General features: G+C 51.4%; 1 protein-coding gene across 1 annotated transcript in view; it reads left to right on the forward strand.

Annotated features, from left to right (window-relative positions):
* Positions 1–3695: 3695 nt before the first annotated feature.
* TUBB3 (tubulin beta 3 class III) overlaps positions 3696–14889 on the forward strand; it is a 32800-nt gene continuing 21606 nt past the window's right edge. The window contains exons 1-3 of the mRNA XM_038754327.1: positions 3696–4642; positions 5429–5676; positions 7817–7963. Coding sequence (XP_038610255.1) covers positions 3696–4642; positions 5429–5676; positions 7817–7963 — 1342 coding nt within the window. The remainder of the gene's footprint in view (positions 4643–5428; positions 5677–7816; positions 7964–14889) is intronic.

The raw sequence follows: 14889 nt of genomic DNA on the forward strand, positions 1-14889 counted from the left end.
ATATTCCCAGATCAATGGGAAGGGGAAGAGTGTGGACTCAGGGAGCAGGGCAGAGAAGGATGTGGGGGCGGTGGGGTCCCTGCAGAGACCAAAAGGTCCAATCAATCAACCAATCATTGAGTGCTTACCGTGTGCCGAGCAATCAATCAATCAATCAATCAATCGTATTTATTGAGTGCTTACTGTGTGCAGAGCACTGTACTAAGCGCTTGGGAAGTACAAGTTGGCAACATATAGAGACGGTCCCTACCCAACAGTGGGCTCACAGTCTAGAAGGGGGGGAGCATCATCATCATCATCTTCATCAATCATATTTATTGAGCGCTTACTGTGTGCAGAGCACTGTACTAAGCACTTGGGAAGTACAAATTGGCAACATATAGAGACAGTCCCTACCCAACAGTGGGCTTACAGTCTAAAAGGGGGAGACAAAACCAAACATACTAACAAAATAAAATAAATTGAATAGATACGTACAAGTAAAATAAATAGAGCAATAAAAATGTACAAACATATATACATTTATACAAACATGTATACATATATGTACATATATATTCCCATATCAATGGGAAGGGGAAGAGTGTGGACTCAGGGAGCAGGGCAGAGAAGGATGTGGGGGCGGTGGGGTCCCTGCAGAGACCAAAAGGTCCAATCAATCAACCAATCATTGAGTGCTTACCGTGTGCCGAGCAATCAATCAATCAATCAATCAATCAATTGTATTTATTGAACGCTTACTGTGTGCAGAGCACTGTACTAAGCGCCTGGGAAGTACAAGTTGGCAACAAATAGAGACGGTCCCTACCCAACGGTGGGCTCACAGTCTAGAAGGGGGTGAGCACTGTACTAAGCACTTGGGAGAGGACAACGCAATAGAGTTTCCAGACACGGACCCTGCCCTCAGAGAGCTACAGTCTAACCTACCAGCACCGCTAGATGCGGTACGGTATGGGACCTACAGTTTCCAGTGGGCTGCTTCTCCTCTCCAGGCCGCAGGTGGATGTGGGGGCTGCGGCCATGGACTTGTAGCTCAATCCTATTTATTGAGCGCTTACTGTATGCAGAGCACTGAACTAAGCTCCTGGGGGAGTGGAATATGACAATATAACAGACCCATTCCCTGCCCGCATTGATGTGACAGCGGACTTTGTGGGGGCAACCAACGTGCTTGGGGCGAGTGCTTGACCGCCCCGGCTACAGGACTGGAGGTGGCAGGGGGGGCCTAGTCAGCAGCGCCGGCAGTGCTCTGCACACAGGAAGCGCTCAATAAATACGATTGACGATAATGATGATGATCCCTTCCCCACAGCACCTGTATATATGTATATATGTTTGTTCATATTTATTACTCTATTTATTTATTTATTTTACTTGTACATATCTATTCTATTCATTTTGTTTTGTTGGTACGTTTGGTTTTGTTCTCTGTCTCCCCCTTTTAGACTGTGAGCCCACTGTTGGGTAGGGACTGTCTCTGTGTGTTGCCAATTTGTATTTCCCAAGTGCTTAGTACAGTGCTCTGCACATAGTAAGCGCTCAATAAATACGATTGATGATGATGATGGAATACTGGATTTTAGCCTTGCCTTCCCCTACATCCTCGCTAAACGTTACTTGGGGATTCCTCCCACCTCTTTGCCTTCCCTTAGCCATCCCTCAGGAAGGAAGGCACCTTCAGAGGGATCTGGGTTCTAATCTCAGCTCTGCCGCTTGTCTTCAGTGTGACCCTGGACTCAGTTACCTTATCTGTAAAATGAGGATTAATGCTGTGGCCCCCTTGTTAGACATGGACTGTGTCTAACCTGTTTAACTTGTATCTACCCCAGTGCTTAGTACAGTGCCTGGCACAGAATAAGCACTTAGCAAATGCCATTTTAAAAAAAGAAGAAGAAACATATGAACCTGGGTGAGAGCTGAGCTTCTGGGCCAGATTCCTACAGTGTCTTTAAGAAAAGGCTCAATTCCTGTGCTCCCTCCTACTTAGACTGCATGCCCCATGTGGGGCCTGATGACCTGGTATCCGCCCAAACACTTAGTACAGTGCTTGGCATATAGTAAGCACTTAACAAATCACTAATTATTTGTTAATTACTATTATTGAGAGGCAGCATAGCTTTGTGGCTAGAGCACAGGCTTGGGAGTCAGAAAGTCATGGGTTCTAATCCCGGGTCCGCTACTTGTCTGCTGTGTGGCTTTGGGCAAGTCACTTCACTTCTCTGTGCCTCAGTTACCTCACCTGGAAAATGGAGCTTGAAGCTGTGAGCCCCACAGGAGACAGGGACTATATCCAACCCAATTTGCTTATATCAATCAATCGATCAAGCGTATTTATTGAGCGCTTACTGTGTGCAGCGCACTGTACTAAGCGCTTGGGAAGTACAAGTTGGCAACATAGAGAGACAGTCCCTACCCAACAGTGGGCTCACAGTCTAGAAGGGGGAGACAGAGAACAAACCAAATATATTATATCCACCCCAACGCTTTAGTACGGTACCTAAAACATAGTAAGCACTTAACCAATACCATAATTATTATTATTATCCACAATTATGATTATTATTATTATTCCAGCCCTCAAGACTTTGCTCTCCCTCCAGAATTCAGGTGCAGCTCCAGAATGTGGGCCTCTGCCTCCCAGAGAGAGGGATTCCCGCCCAGCAGAGGGTCCAGATTGCCCAGTTCCTGCAGGGCGTTTGTGTAAGCGGAGGGCTTTCATAACCTCTTTTTCCTGGTGTGCTGGTCATTCATAGATCCAGCCGCTGTCATGTGGCTAGCCACTCTCTTCTGAAGGAGGAGCTCCACCAGATGCCTTTAAAGCCCTGGGGAGAAAGGCTCCATTCTTCACTGGGGAGTGGGTTCCGATCCATACCCCTGAGCTGGGACTGGGGACAGTGGCGGGGATCCCCGGAGAGTGCGGAGTCGGGGGCGACCAGTTCCTGCTCTCCCACTCTCCTCCTCCGAAGATGAAAGAGTAGAAGACCAAGACAGGATGAGACATTGCCACTGTCGAGTACCAGAACGACCTGGGAGAGAGGTAGGAACCGGCTCACTGGGGGACTCGGCATCGCGGGGCCACAGACCAGACAGAGGACACAGGTGGCACTCCAAGAAGTAACCACATCATCATCATCATCATCATTCTCCGTGCCCTCAGGTGGGCCCTGGAGAACATCAGACTGGTCGGGCTGAAGAGAAAGGGTGGCTGGAGGACCTCGGGCCATTAGCTTCGGACTCCAGCTTCTCACGGAAGAGGAAGATAGGCCAAGGGCTCTGCCCACCCGTGTCCCATCCCCTTGTGGTTCCTGGGCATGGGACGGGAGATTCCCGGATGGGCTGGACAGATGGTGAGTGAGTTAGTCGCTGAGATCCGGGCTGTGGGTTCAGGTGCCCTGGGAGGGTGGAAGACGGGTTAGGATTTCCTCCAGGAACCAACTAGTGGATGACCAGATGGTGAGGGCAGGGCAGTCGGGCAGATTAAGGTGAAGTTGGCAGTTTAGGGGCCATCTCCGTATCAGACTCTGGCCCGGCTCCTCTCCTACCTCCTCCTCTAGACTCTAAGCTCGTTGTGAGCAGGGAACCTGTCTGTTTATTGCTATATTGTACTCTCCCGAGCACTTGGTACAGTGCTCCCCACACAGTAAGCGCTCGATAAATACGCTCGACCGCCCGCTCCCTGCCCCGAAGGCGAGGCGATGTCCACACCAGCTCCCCAGAGGAGGCTGCTTGACCCCCTGAACGCCACCTCCCCCATCATCCTCAACCACATGGCGCCCGCCAACCGGTCAGACCCCCTGTGTCATGGCCTCTTCATCCCCAACGAGGTGTTCCTGACTCTGGGCCTGGTGAGCCTGGTGGAGAACATACTGGTGGTGACGGCCATCTCCAAGAACCGCAACCTGCACTCGCCCATGTACTACTTCGTCTGCTGCCTGGCCCTCTCGGACCTGCTGGTGAGCATCGGCAACCTCCTGGAGGCCTCGGTCGTGCTGCTGCTGGAGCGGGGCCAGCTGGCCACGCAGACCCCCGTCGTGCGGCGGCTGGACGGCGTCGTCGACATGATGCTCTGCACCTCGGTCGTGTCCTCACTCTCCTTCCTGGGCGCCATCGCCGTCGACCGTTACATCACCATCTTCTACGCCCTGCGCTACCACAGCATCGTCACCCTGAGGAGGGCCTGGGGAGCCGTCGCGGGCATCTGGGTGGCCAGCACCCTTTCCAGCGCCCTGTTCATCTCCTACTACAACCACCCGGCCGTCCTCCTCTGTCTCGTCGGCTTCTTCCTCTCCATGCTGGTGCTCATGGTGGCCCTCTACATCCACATGTTCTCCCGGGCACGCCATCACGCCCGGAGCATCGCCCGGCAGCACAAGCGGCGAGCCGAGTGCCAGGCCGTGTGTCTCAAGGGGGCCGTCACCCTCACCATCCTGTTGGGCGTCTTCTTCTTCTGCTGGGGTCCCTTTTTCCTCCATCTGACCCTCATCGTCATCTGCCCCCAGAGTCCCTCCTGCTTCTGTTTCTTCCAGAACTTCAACCTCTTCCTCATCCTCATCCTCTGCAATTCCATAATTGACCCTCTCATCTATGCCTTCCGCAGCCAGGAGCTCCGTAAGACCCTCAAGGAAGTGGCGCTTTGTTTCTGGTAAGAGGAAGCGGGGCTGGAGGGCGTCGCAGAGGTAGGGCTGCTCCGGGAAAGGAGCCGAGGATCCGTACCCGGTGGGGGGAGGGGGCGGGTCGACTTGGGATCCCTCACTCCCAGGAGTGAAGTTGGCCCAAGTGACCAGGGATTGGGTGGTGGGGTAGAGGCCATTTAATAATAATAATAATAATGTCATTTATTAAGCGCTTACTACGTGCAAAGCACTGTTCTAAGCGCTGGGGAGGTTACAAGGTGATCAGGTTGTCCCACGGGGGGCTCACAGTCTTAATCCCCATTTTCCAGATGAGGGAACTGAGGAACAGAGAAGTGACTCTCCCAAAGTCACACAACTGACACGTGGTGGAGCCGGGATTTGAACCCAATAACCTCTGACTCCGAAGCCCGGGCTCTTTCCACTTTTGGGGCCAGGGCAGGCCGGGGGTTGTAATGGATCGGTTTGAAGGCCAGCCTTGGGCTCTGGCACCTCGCTGCCCTCCTGCAGGGGTGTGGCAGAGAGCAGAACACCCCAGCTGGAGTTGCTTCTCCTCCCATGAGAGATCTTCCCCCGACCCGTCTCAAATTCCTCTCCCTCCAACTCCAAAAGTTCCAGACCCCCGAAAGCCATTCTGATCAGTGCCTGACACCCCCTGGAGCTTTTTTTTTTTTTAAAAAAAAAGTACTTACTTTGTGCCAAGCACTGTACTCAGCTCTGGGGTAGATACTAGATTATCAGGTTGGACACAGTCCCTATCCCACATGGGGCTCCCAGTCTTGAACTCCCTGTCCCAGTGGTGCTCCTTCCTCCGATAAGGGCCCGGATCCCAGCCAGGGTGGGGGTTCTGCCTTGGGTGAGACCGGCCCCCCTCCCCATCAGAAGGCTAATGTCTTTGCTGCAGCAACTGATCCAGGGAACCAGAGTCACCCCAGGACCTGGTGCAAGAAGAAAACTGACAGGACCAGCGATGCCTTGGACCCCGGAGGCAGGAGGGCGGGGAGCACCGGGGAACCAGGAAAAAGACCGGTGATTCCGTCCCCCAGTCGGTCACTGACTCTGCTGGGACAAAGCACTCCTTTTACAGTACCTCAGTCCCCCCTTGGTGTGATGGAAAGTGGGCTACCAAGGCACGTTTGAGGGGTGGAAGGGTGCCACCCTGCCAGGGTGATTGGGGTTGGGATCTGAGCTGTGTATGCCTGGTGTAGGCATAGGGGAGCTTATTTTATTTGAGATACCCTGAACAATAAATCCTTCTCTGGATAGTTGGAACGGCTGGGTGACTTCACCTATTAGTCCATCCCGGCCTCTACTCCCTCCCAGAGGCTGCTTTTGAGAAGGGAAGGTCATAAGCGCTTAGTACAGTGCTCTGCACATAGTAAGCGCTCAATAAATATGATTGATGATCCGGGGGGCTAAGGGGGAGAAGGGATCAATTCTGCTATTGATGCCTGTCTACTTGTTTTGTTGTCTGTCTCCCCCTTCTAGACTGTGAGCTCGTTGTTGGATAGGGATTGTCTCTGTTGCTGAATGGTACTTTCCAAGCACTTAGTACAGTGCTGTGCACACAGTAAGTGCTCAATAAATATGACTGAAGGAATGAATGAAAGGGAGAGGGCAGAGAAGACAGAGAAGCAGCGTGGCTCAATGGAAAGAGCCCGGGCTTTGGAGTCAGAGGTCATGGGTTCAAATCCCGGCTCCGCCACTTGTCAGCTGTGTGACTTTGGGCAAGTCACTTCACTTCTCTGTGCCTCAGTTACTTCATCTGTAAAATGGGGATTAAAACTGTGAGCCCCCCCCGCCCCCCCGTGGGACAACCTGATCACCTTGTAACCCCCCAGCGCTTAGAACAGTGCTTTGCACATAGTAAGCACTTAATAAATGCCATTTTTTAAAAAAGAAGAGGGTGAATGAGAGGGCAGGGACACTGGAAGCTGATCTGAAGCTACCCCAGCCCAGCTCAGCCACCTGCCATTGGAACGTGTCCCCAACTGACTTGAACTGCCCTGGGTCTGCACTGGAAGGCAGAGAGCTCCTGACCCCTGCGATCAGCCCATCATCATCATCATCATCATCAATCATATTTATTGAGCGCTTACTGTGTGCAGAGCACTTTACTAAGCGCTTGGGAAGTACAAGTTGGTAACATATAGAGACAGTCCCCACCCAGCAGTGGGACCGAAGCCTGAGTCTCCTGGAGCCCACGAGGGGAGTTGGGCCAGGAATAGTGGCAGCAGAGGAGATGGGAACCAAGATGGGTTGAAGATTGAGGAAACCATTCCAAGTGGGAGTCCTCACTCCTGGGTCATTTATTTCCAACAGCTATCCCAATTCATTCATTCATTCATTCAATTGTATTTATTGAGCGCTTACTGTGTGCAGAGCACTGGACTAAGCGCTTGGGAAGTCCAATTCTCAGCTTCGGGCAGGAAAGGATGAGAGGAAACCCAGGGCTGAAATCCTGAGGGCCAGAGACCCAGGGCACGGAGGGAAGTCTGGAGGTTGAGACTTGTCTCTCTTCAAGAAGAGAAGCAGCGTGGTTCAGTGGAAAGAGCACGGGCTTTGGAGTCAGAGGTCATGGGTTCAAATCCCGGCTCCGCCATTTGTCAGCTGTGTGACTTTGGGCAAGTCACTTAACTTCTCTGGGCCTCATTTCCCTCATCTGTAAAATGGGGATGAAGACTGTGAGCCCCCCATGGGACAACCTGATCGCCTTGTAACCTCCCCAGCGCTTAGAACAGTGCTCTGCACATAGTAAGCACTTAATAAATGCCATTATTATTATTATTATTATTATTATTATTATTATTATTATTATTTAAGGGTCAATTCCCACTCTGCAGCTCTCCAGCTAAGAGGGGCCCCGCGCTGCTTCTGGAACAGCAAGGGACGACGTTGCTGAGCACAAAAGTGACAGCTGGCAGCCAGGAAGGAAAAGGCTGGGGAGGGCAGACAGCTAGAAAAGATGGATGGAGGTAGGGATGTTGGAACAGAAGCGGATGGGGATGCTGAAATGGATGGGGGTGGAGAGTGCTGGAATGAAACTCGCTGAAACCCCTCAGAGGTTCCAGCTCCTTCACTGGGAATAAGAGCTGGGGAGGGAGCCGGACTCCGGAATCCCAAGAGCCCTGTGCATCCAGTGGGGCCAGCTTCTTCCCACTCCGGCCCTCCTGGGATTTCCCCAGGCCCCCACCTCATCCAGGAGCCCAGCCAAAGCCCCCAGCGAGATCCCAGCAGAGCAAGCAGGGTGCTCCTTGACCCCTCACTCCACCCTGGATGCCTCCTGGGGAACGGAGAAAGTGGCCAGGTCCTCCTGAGCTCCCAGGAGTGGGGTCCGGCTCCCAGGAGTTCCAGTGGATCGGAGGCCTGACGGGTGGGGAGAGGCTCCTGGAGAGATGAGCATGGAAGTTTTCTTTCTGAACAGGTGCTGCTGGGTTGTGCTGTGTGGAATGTGGGCTTGTCAGGGGGAAGGAGTTCAAAAGGGATGCAGGGCTGAGGAGTGGGGATGATGAGGGAAGAGGGAATGGTGGGGGCCGGTCAGGGGGCTGGACAGTAAAAAAAATAACAGATGTAAGTGCCCGGGATGACCCCAGGACACTGCAAGGGCCTTCCTCTCTAATAATGATGGCATTTATTAAGTGTTTATTATGTTCAAAGCACAGTTCTAAGCACTGGGGAGGTTACAAGGTGATCATGTTGTCCCACGGGGGGCTCACAGTCTTAATCCCCTTTTTACAGATGAGGTAACTGAGGCACAGAGAAGTTAAGTGACTTGCCCAAAGTCATACAGCTGATAATTGGCAGAGCCAGGATTTGAACCCGTGACCTCTGACTCCAAAGCCCGGGCTCCTTCAACTGAGCCACGCTGCTTCTCTCTATTCCACTGCCGCTCCTCATAATAATAATAATGATAGTATTTGTTAAGCGCTTCCTATGTGCCAGGCACTGTACTAAGCACTGGGATGGATACAAGTAAATCGAGTTGGACACAGTCCCTGCCCCATGTAGGGCTCATAGTCTCAACCCCCATTATAGATTCATTCAATCGTATTTATTGAGCGCTTACTGTGTGCAGAGCACTGTACTAAGCACTTGGGAAGTACAAGTTGGCAACGTCTAGAAACGGTCCCTACCCAACAGTGGGCTCACAGTCTAGGGTTCTCTCTCCCTCCTGTTCAACTCTCCTGGTTTTCTTCTCCTCTGCCTCCTACACTTTTCCAATCTGCTTGGCAGGAGCAAATGGCTCATCCTCTCCCTCCTCTTCCCCAGCCCTTCCCTCCCTTACCACCACCGCAACTACTCCGGCGTTCCCCACCCCCATCCACTCCAGCTCCCTGCTCTCTTCTTCCCAGCTACAAGGTATCAATTTCGAGCTCCCCAGCTTAGTCACTCGAAGCCCAGAAGTGACGCTTTTGCATTTCTTCCCTTCCCTGCAATCCCGGTGCCTCATCTGCTCCTTCTCCGGGATCCTGGCTTTTCTCCAGGCTTCCCCCTCCACCTCCCCCCAGCTTACTGGTCCAGCAGGGTGTCTGGATGCCAGATCTAGGCTGAGGGGCTGGGGACTTGGTTTCCTTGGGTGCCTTGAATCAGGAGTGGGAGTCAGGATGGAGAGGAGGATGCTGCGCAATGAGCAGCCTGGTTAGGCCGCCGCAAAGGGCCCAGCTTGTGGGTGTGGTTGGGAAAGAGGATGGAGGGGATGGGAAGGGGTCCCCTTCCCCTTCCCACCTCCCCCAGGGCTCTGCCCAGCCCTTCCCAATACACCCACTTTGTCCCCACAACCTCCCTCTTCTCTTTCCGGGGGTCTGAGGACAGCATGCACCAAGCGGTTAGGGTTAGGGAGAATGCAAAATAAATAAGATGGATGGACTGACTAGGCTCCTTCGAGATGCAGCAGGCCCCTGTGGGAGAGGAGGAGGGCCTAGCCCCTGAATGGAGACCAACCACACGAAGCCACATCAAAGAGGAGAGAGGGGAGGAGCGGCGGGGACTCTCCAGAACAAAAGACCATTCATTCATTCATTCAATCGTATTTATTGAGCGCTTGCTGTGTGCAGAACACTGTACTAAGCGCTTGGGAGGTCCAAGTTGGCAACATCGAGAGACGGTCCCTACCCAACAGTGGGCTCACAGTCTAGAAGGGGGAGACAGACAACAAAACCAAACATATTAACAAAATAAAGACCAGAATTTGCGGGGCAGAGAAGACGGAATCCCAAAGCCCCCGAGGAAAGCTCTCCCCGTCCTCCACTCCCCCGGCGGCTCTCCTAATTACAGCGTGGCCTAGTGAGAACAGCCCGGGCTGAGGAGTCGGAGGACGTGGGTTCTAATTCCGCCTCCGCCACTTGTCTGCTGTGTGACCTTGGGCAAGTCACTTAACTTCTGCCGTGCCTCAGTTACCTCATCTGTAAAATGGGGATGAAGACTGTGAACCCTATGTGGGACAGCCTGATTACCTCATATCTACCCCAGCACCTAGAACAGTGCTCGGCACATAGTAAGTGCTTAACAACTACCAATATTATTATTATTATTACTCGCATTGTTGACCCACGAGCACGGCACAGAGCCACCCCAGTACACCCACGTGTAATTAAACACTGCACACTGGCTCATCTCCACTGCCTTTTCATTCCTGCCCAACTCAACATTCAATCATATTTACCTCCTTCCCTTCCCCACAGCACCTGTATATATGTATATATGTTTGTACATATTTATTACTCTATTTATTTATTTATTTTACTTGTACATATCTATTCTATTTATTTTAATTTGTTAGTATGTTTGGTTTTGTTCTCTGTCTCCCTCTTTTAGACTGTGAGCCCACCGTTGGGTAGGGACTGTCTCTATGTGTTGCCAATTTGTACTTCCCAAGCGCTTAGTACAGTGCTCTGCACACAGTAAGTGCTCAATAAATACGATTGATGATGATGATGATGATTTATTGAGCGCTTACTGTGTGCAGAGCACTGTACTAAGCTGTACTTGGGAAGTCCAAGTTGGCAACATATAGGGACGGTCCCTACCCCACAGTGGGCTCACAGTCTAGAAGGGGGAGACAGACAACAAAACAAAACATGTGGACAGGTGTCAATTCGTCAGAATAAAATCCCCTCCCAACCACTGCAACCACCAACTCTCCCAACTGACAGACAGAACCAGGCAGGGAATGAGCGGGAAATTAGGGAGGTTGTCCATAACAGCTCAGACTTTGAACGACAGTAGTGATTGTACATTTTCTAGGCGTCAATTTCCCGTGGAGAAAGTTTCATTCATTCATTCAATCGCCTTTATTGAGTCCATACTGTGTGCAGAGCACTGTACTGAGGAACAGAGTGCTGGAGAACCAGGGGGAAGTGGTTTCGGCTGGGAATGTGATGATGATGATGGTGATGGTATTTGTGAGGCGCTTACTATGTGCCAAGAGCTGGGATAATAATAATAATAATAATGACATTTATTAAGCACTTACTATGTGCAAAACACTGTTCTAAGCGCTGGGGAGGTTACAAGGTGATCAAGTTGTCCCACGGGGGGCTCACAGTCAATCCCCATTTTACCGATGTGGTAACTGAGGCACAGAGAAGGGTAGATACAAGATTACCAGGTTGTCCCAGGTGGGGCTCACTGTCTTAATCCCCATTTTACAGATGAGGCAACTGAGGCCCAGAGAAGTTCATTCATTCAATCATTCAATCATATTTATTGAGCGCTTGCTGTGTGCAGAGTGCTGTACTAAGTACTTGGGAAGTACAAATTGGCAACATCTAGAGACAGTCCCTAAACAGCAGTGGGCTCACAGTCTAGAAGGGGGAGACAGAGAACAAAACATATTAACAAAATAAAATAAATAGAATAAAGTTAAGTGACTTGCCCAAAGTCACACAGCTGACAAGTGGAGGAGCTGGGATTAGAACCCATGACCTCTGAGTCCCAAGCCCGTGCTCTTTCCACTAAGTCAGGTTGCTTCTCTGGCCATGGGTACTCTGAACACAGTACAGAGTTGAGTACTCTGTAAAATGGGAATTAAGACTGTGAGCCCCACTTGGGACAACCTGATCACCGTGTAACCTCCTCAGCGCTTAGAACAGTGCTTTGCACATAGTAAGTGCTTAATAACTGCCATCGTTATTACTAAGAGGGATTAACGGCAGGGTCAAACTCCCCAGGTCTGTTGGGGTTTTTGTTCATCCCATGTACAAGTTCATCAAGTTGGACCCAGTCCCTGTCCCCCATGAGGCTCACAGGCCAAGTAGGAGGGAGAAAATAGCCATTTTACAGGTGAGGAAACTGAGGCACGGAGACTCGACCTGCCCGAAGTCACACGATAAGCAGAGCTGGGATTGGAGCCCAGGACTTTTGACTCCCAAGCCCGTCTCTGTCCCACAGTCCATGCTGCTTCTCCAGCAGAGCTGGGATGAAGACTGTGAGCCCCCCGTGGGACAACCTGATCCCCTTGTAACCTCCCCAGCGCTTAGAACAGTGCTTTGCACATAGTAAGCGCTTAATAAATGCCATTATTATTATTATTATTACTCTGAACATAGTAAACGATCCGTACATGTCATGAATTGATTAATTGATGAGGGGGGAGGTCAGGAAGAAGGCATAATTCCCAAGCACTTAATACAGTGCTCTGCACACAGTAAGCGCTCAGTAAATATGATTGAATGAGTGAATTAGTCTCCCCTTTCCTGGTATCACTGGTTTTCCTAGGGCCCGGACTCTAGTGCCCTCTAGACATTCGGTCACCCCGTCAAAGTTTTGGCTAATCCCTGGAAGAGCCGCATCCCGGGGTGATTCCCAACACTATTTCTCCACTGGGCGCTCAGCTCCAGCTCTATCTTAGCATCCCCATCCCTTGCCATTCTCATTCATTCATTCAATTGTATTTATTGAGTACTTACTGTGTACAGAGCACTGGACTAAGCGCTTGGGAAGTACAAGAGAAGCAGCGTGGCTTAATGGAAAGAGCATGGGCTTTGGAGACAGAGGTCATGGGTTCAAATCCTGGCTCCACCAACTGTCAGCTGTGTGACTTTGGGCAAGTCACTTAATTTCTCTGTGCCTCAATTACCTCATCTGTAAAATGGGGATTAAGACTGTGAGCCCCCAGTGGGACAACCTGATCACCTTGTAACCTTCCCAGCGCTTAGAACAGTGCTTTGCACTTAGTAAGTGCTTAATAAATGCCATTATTATTATTCTTATTATTGCAAGTCAGCCACCTATAGAGACGGTCCCCACCCAACAACGGGCTCACCGTCTAGAAGGGGGAGACAGGCAACAAAACAAAACAAGTAGACTGTTGTCAATAATAATAGTAATAATAATGTTGGTATTTGTTAAGCGCTTACTATGTGTAAAGCACTGTTCTAAGCACTGGGGAGGATACAAGGTGATCAGGTTGTCCCCACCTGGAGCTCACAGTCTTAATCCCCATTTTGCAGATGAGGTAACTGAGGCACAGGGAAGTTAAGTGGCTTGCCCAAGGTCACACAGCTAACAAGTGGCTGAGTGGGGATTCAAACCCACGACCTCTGACTCCCAAGCCCGCGCTCTTTACACTGAGCCATGCTGCCTCGCCATCAGAAGATGCCATCAGAAGAAATATAATTATAACTATATACACATCATTAGTAAGATAGAATAAATATGTACAAGTAAAATAAATAGAGTACATATGTATACAAGTGCTGTGGGGAGGGGAAGGAGGTAAGGCAGGGGGGATGGGGAGGAGAGGAAAAAGGGAGCTCAGTCTGGGAAGGCCTCCTGGAGGAGGTGAGCTCTCAGTAGGACTTTGAAGGGAGGAAGAGAGCTAGTTTGGCGGATGTGGGGAGGGAGGGCATTCCAGGCCAGGGGAAGGATGTGGGCCGGGGGTCGACGGCGGGACAGGAGAGAACGAGGCCCAGTGAGGAGGTGAGCGGCAGAGGAGTGGAGTCCTCCCCTTTCTTCTGGGGCCTGATAGATTTGGCTGCCTCCCTTAGAACTGGCAACAAGCCCAGGAGAGAGCTAGGAGAGGAGAAACCTAGGCTTGTAGGGGGAGACGGGGATGTCTTGCAGGATTTAAGAGCTGAGTGCCAGTTCTGGGAACCTGAAAATTCCAACCTCAGCGGGAAGGGTGGCTGGCCTGAAACTTGGACTGGGGCTTCCAAGCCCTTCTCTAAACAGGAGGGTGAAAGAGCAGCGTGGCTCAGTGGAAAGGGCCCTGAGAAGTCAGGGGTTCAAATCCCGGCTCCGTCAGTTGTCAGCTGTGTGACTTTGGGCATGTCTGTGCCTCAGTTCCCTCATCTGTAAAATGGGGATGAAGACTGTGAGCCCCTCGTGGGACAACCTGATCACCTGGTAACCTCCCCAGCAGTTAGAACAGTGCTTTGCACATAGCAAGCGCTTAATAAATGCCATCATCATTATTATTATTATTATTACCCAGTGCTTAGAACAGTGCTTGGCACATAGTAAGTGCTTAACAAATACATTATTATTATTAGTAGTAGTAGTAGTAGTAGTATTACTCCAACACCCTGGGCACCAGGGTCCAACGTTCAGCTTTGCTCTGCCCCTGCTTCTCTCCAGAAGAGGAGTCCAGCCCCTTTAATGACTCCTCCGACCCCTCCCATTCCTCTGTACCATCTTGACTCTGCGAATCTTGGGCTGCCAGTCTCATGAGGGCCTGCCATTTCCACCCCGCCCTACTCCTCACCCCTTCACCCCGCCCTCCCCCATCTCCAGGGACAGGCCCTCTGACTCACCCAGGGCCTCCTATTCACCGTGATTTCTGCCCTGGCCCTCTCTGCCTTCTGCTGGTACCCTGTCACTTCTCAGAAGAAAAGCTCCTTTCCCATCTCCAATCCCCGTTTCGTCTTCCCTGAAATTGGCAGAGAGAGCTCAGCTGGTCTGGCCACAGGCCGGGCCCCGACCCTCGACTCCCCAGCACTACAATCATGCCTCTCCTCTGGCTCCTAATTTCATTTCAACTTGTACTTCCCAAGCGCTTAGTACAGTGCTCCGCACACAGTAAGCGCTCAATAAATACGATTGATGATGATGATGATGATTTCCGAAGAGCCATCTCCCCGGGGGATGGGAAGAACAGAGCCAGCTACCCCGCAGATCCCCTCTTTTTGTTCCCCAGCCACTACTAGCCCAGGGGGAGCGGGGAAAGGGATGAGGCTGGGGTTGGAGGGCGGTTCCAGACGCTGAAGGGGGAGGATGCAATGGAAGGGGAGTCGTTGGGCTGTCTCGGGTGGGGCCCATC

This window comes from Tachyglossus aculeatus, chromosome 11, assembly GCF_015852505.1.
Source record: "Tachyglossus aculeatus isolate mTacAcu1 chromosome 11, mTacAcu1.pri, whole genome shotgun sequence".
Classification (NCBI taxonomy): Eukaryota; Metazoa; Chordata; class Mammalia; order Monotremata; family Tachyglossidae; genus Tachyglossus; species Tachyglossus aculeatus.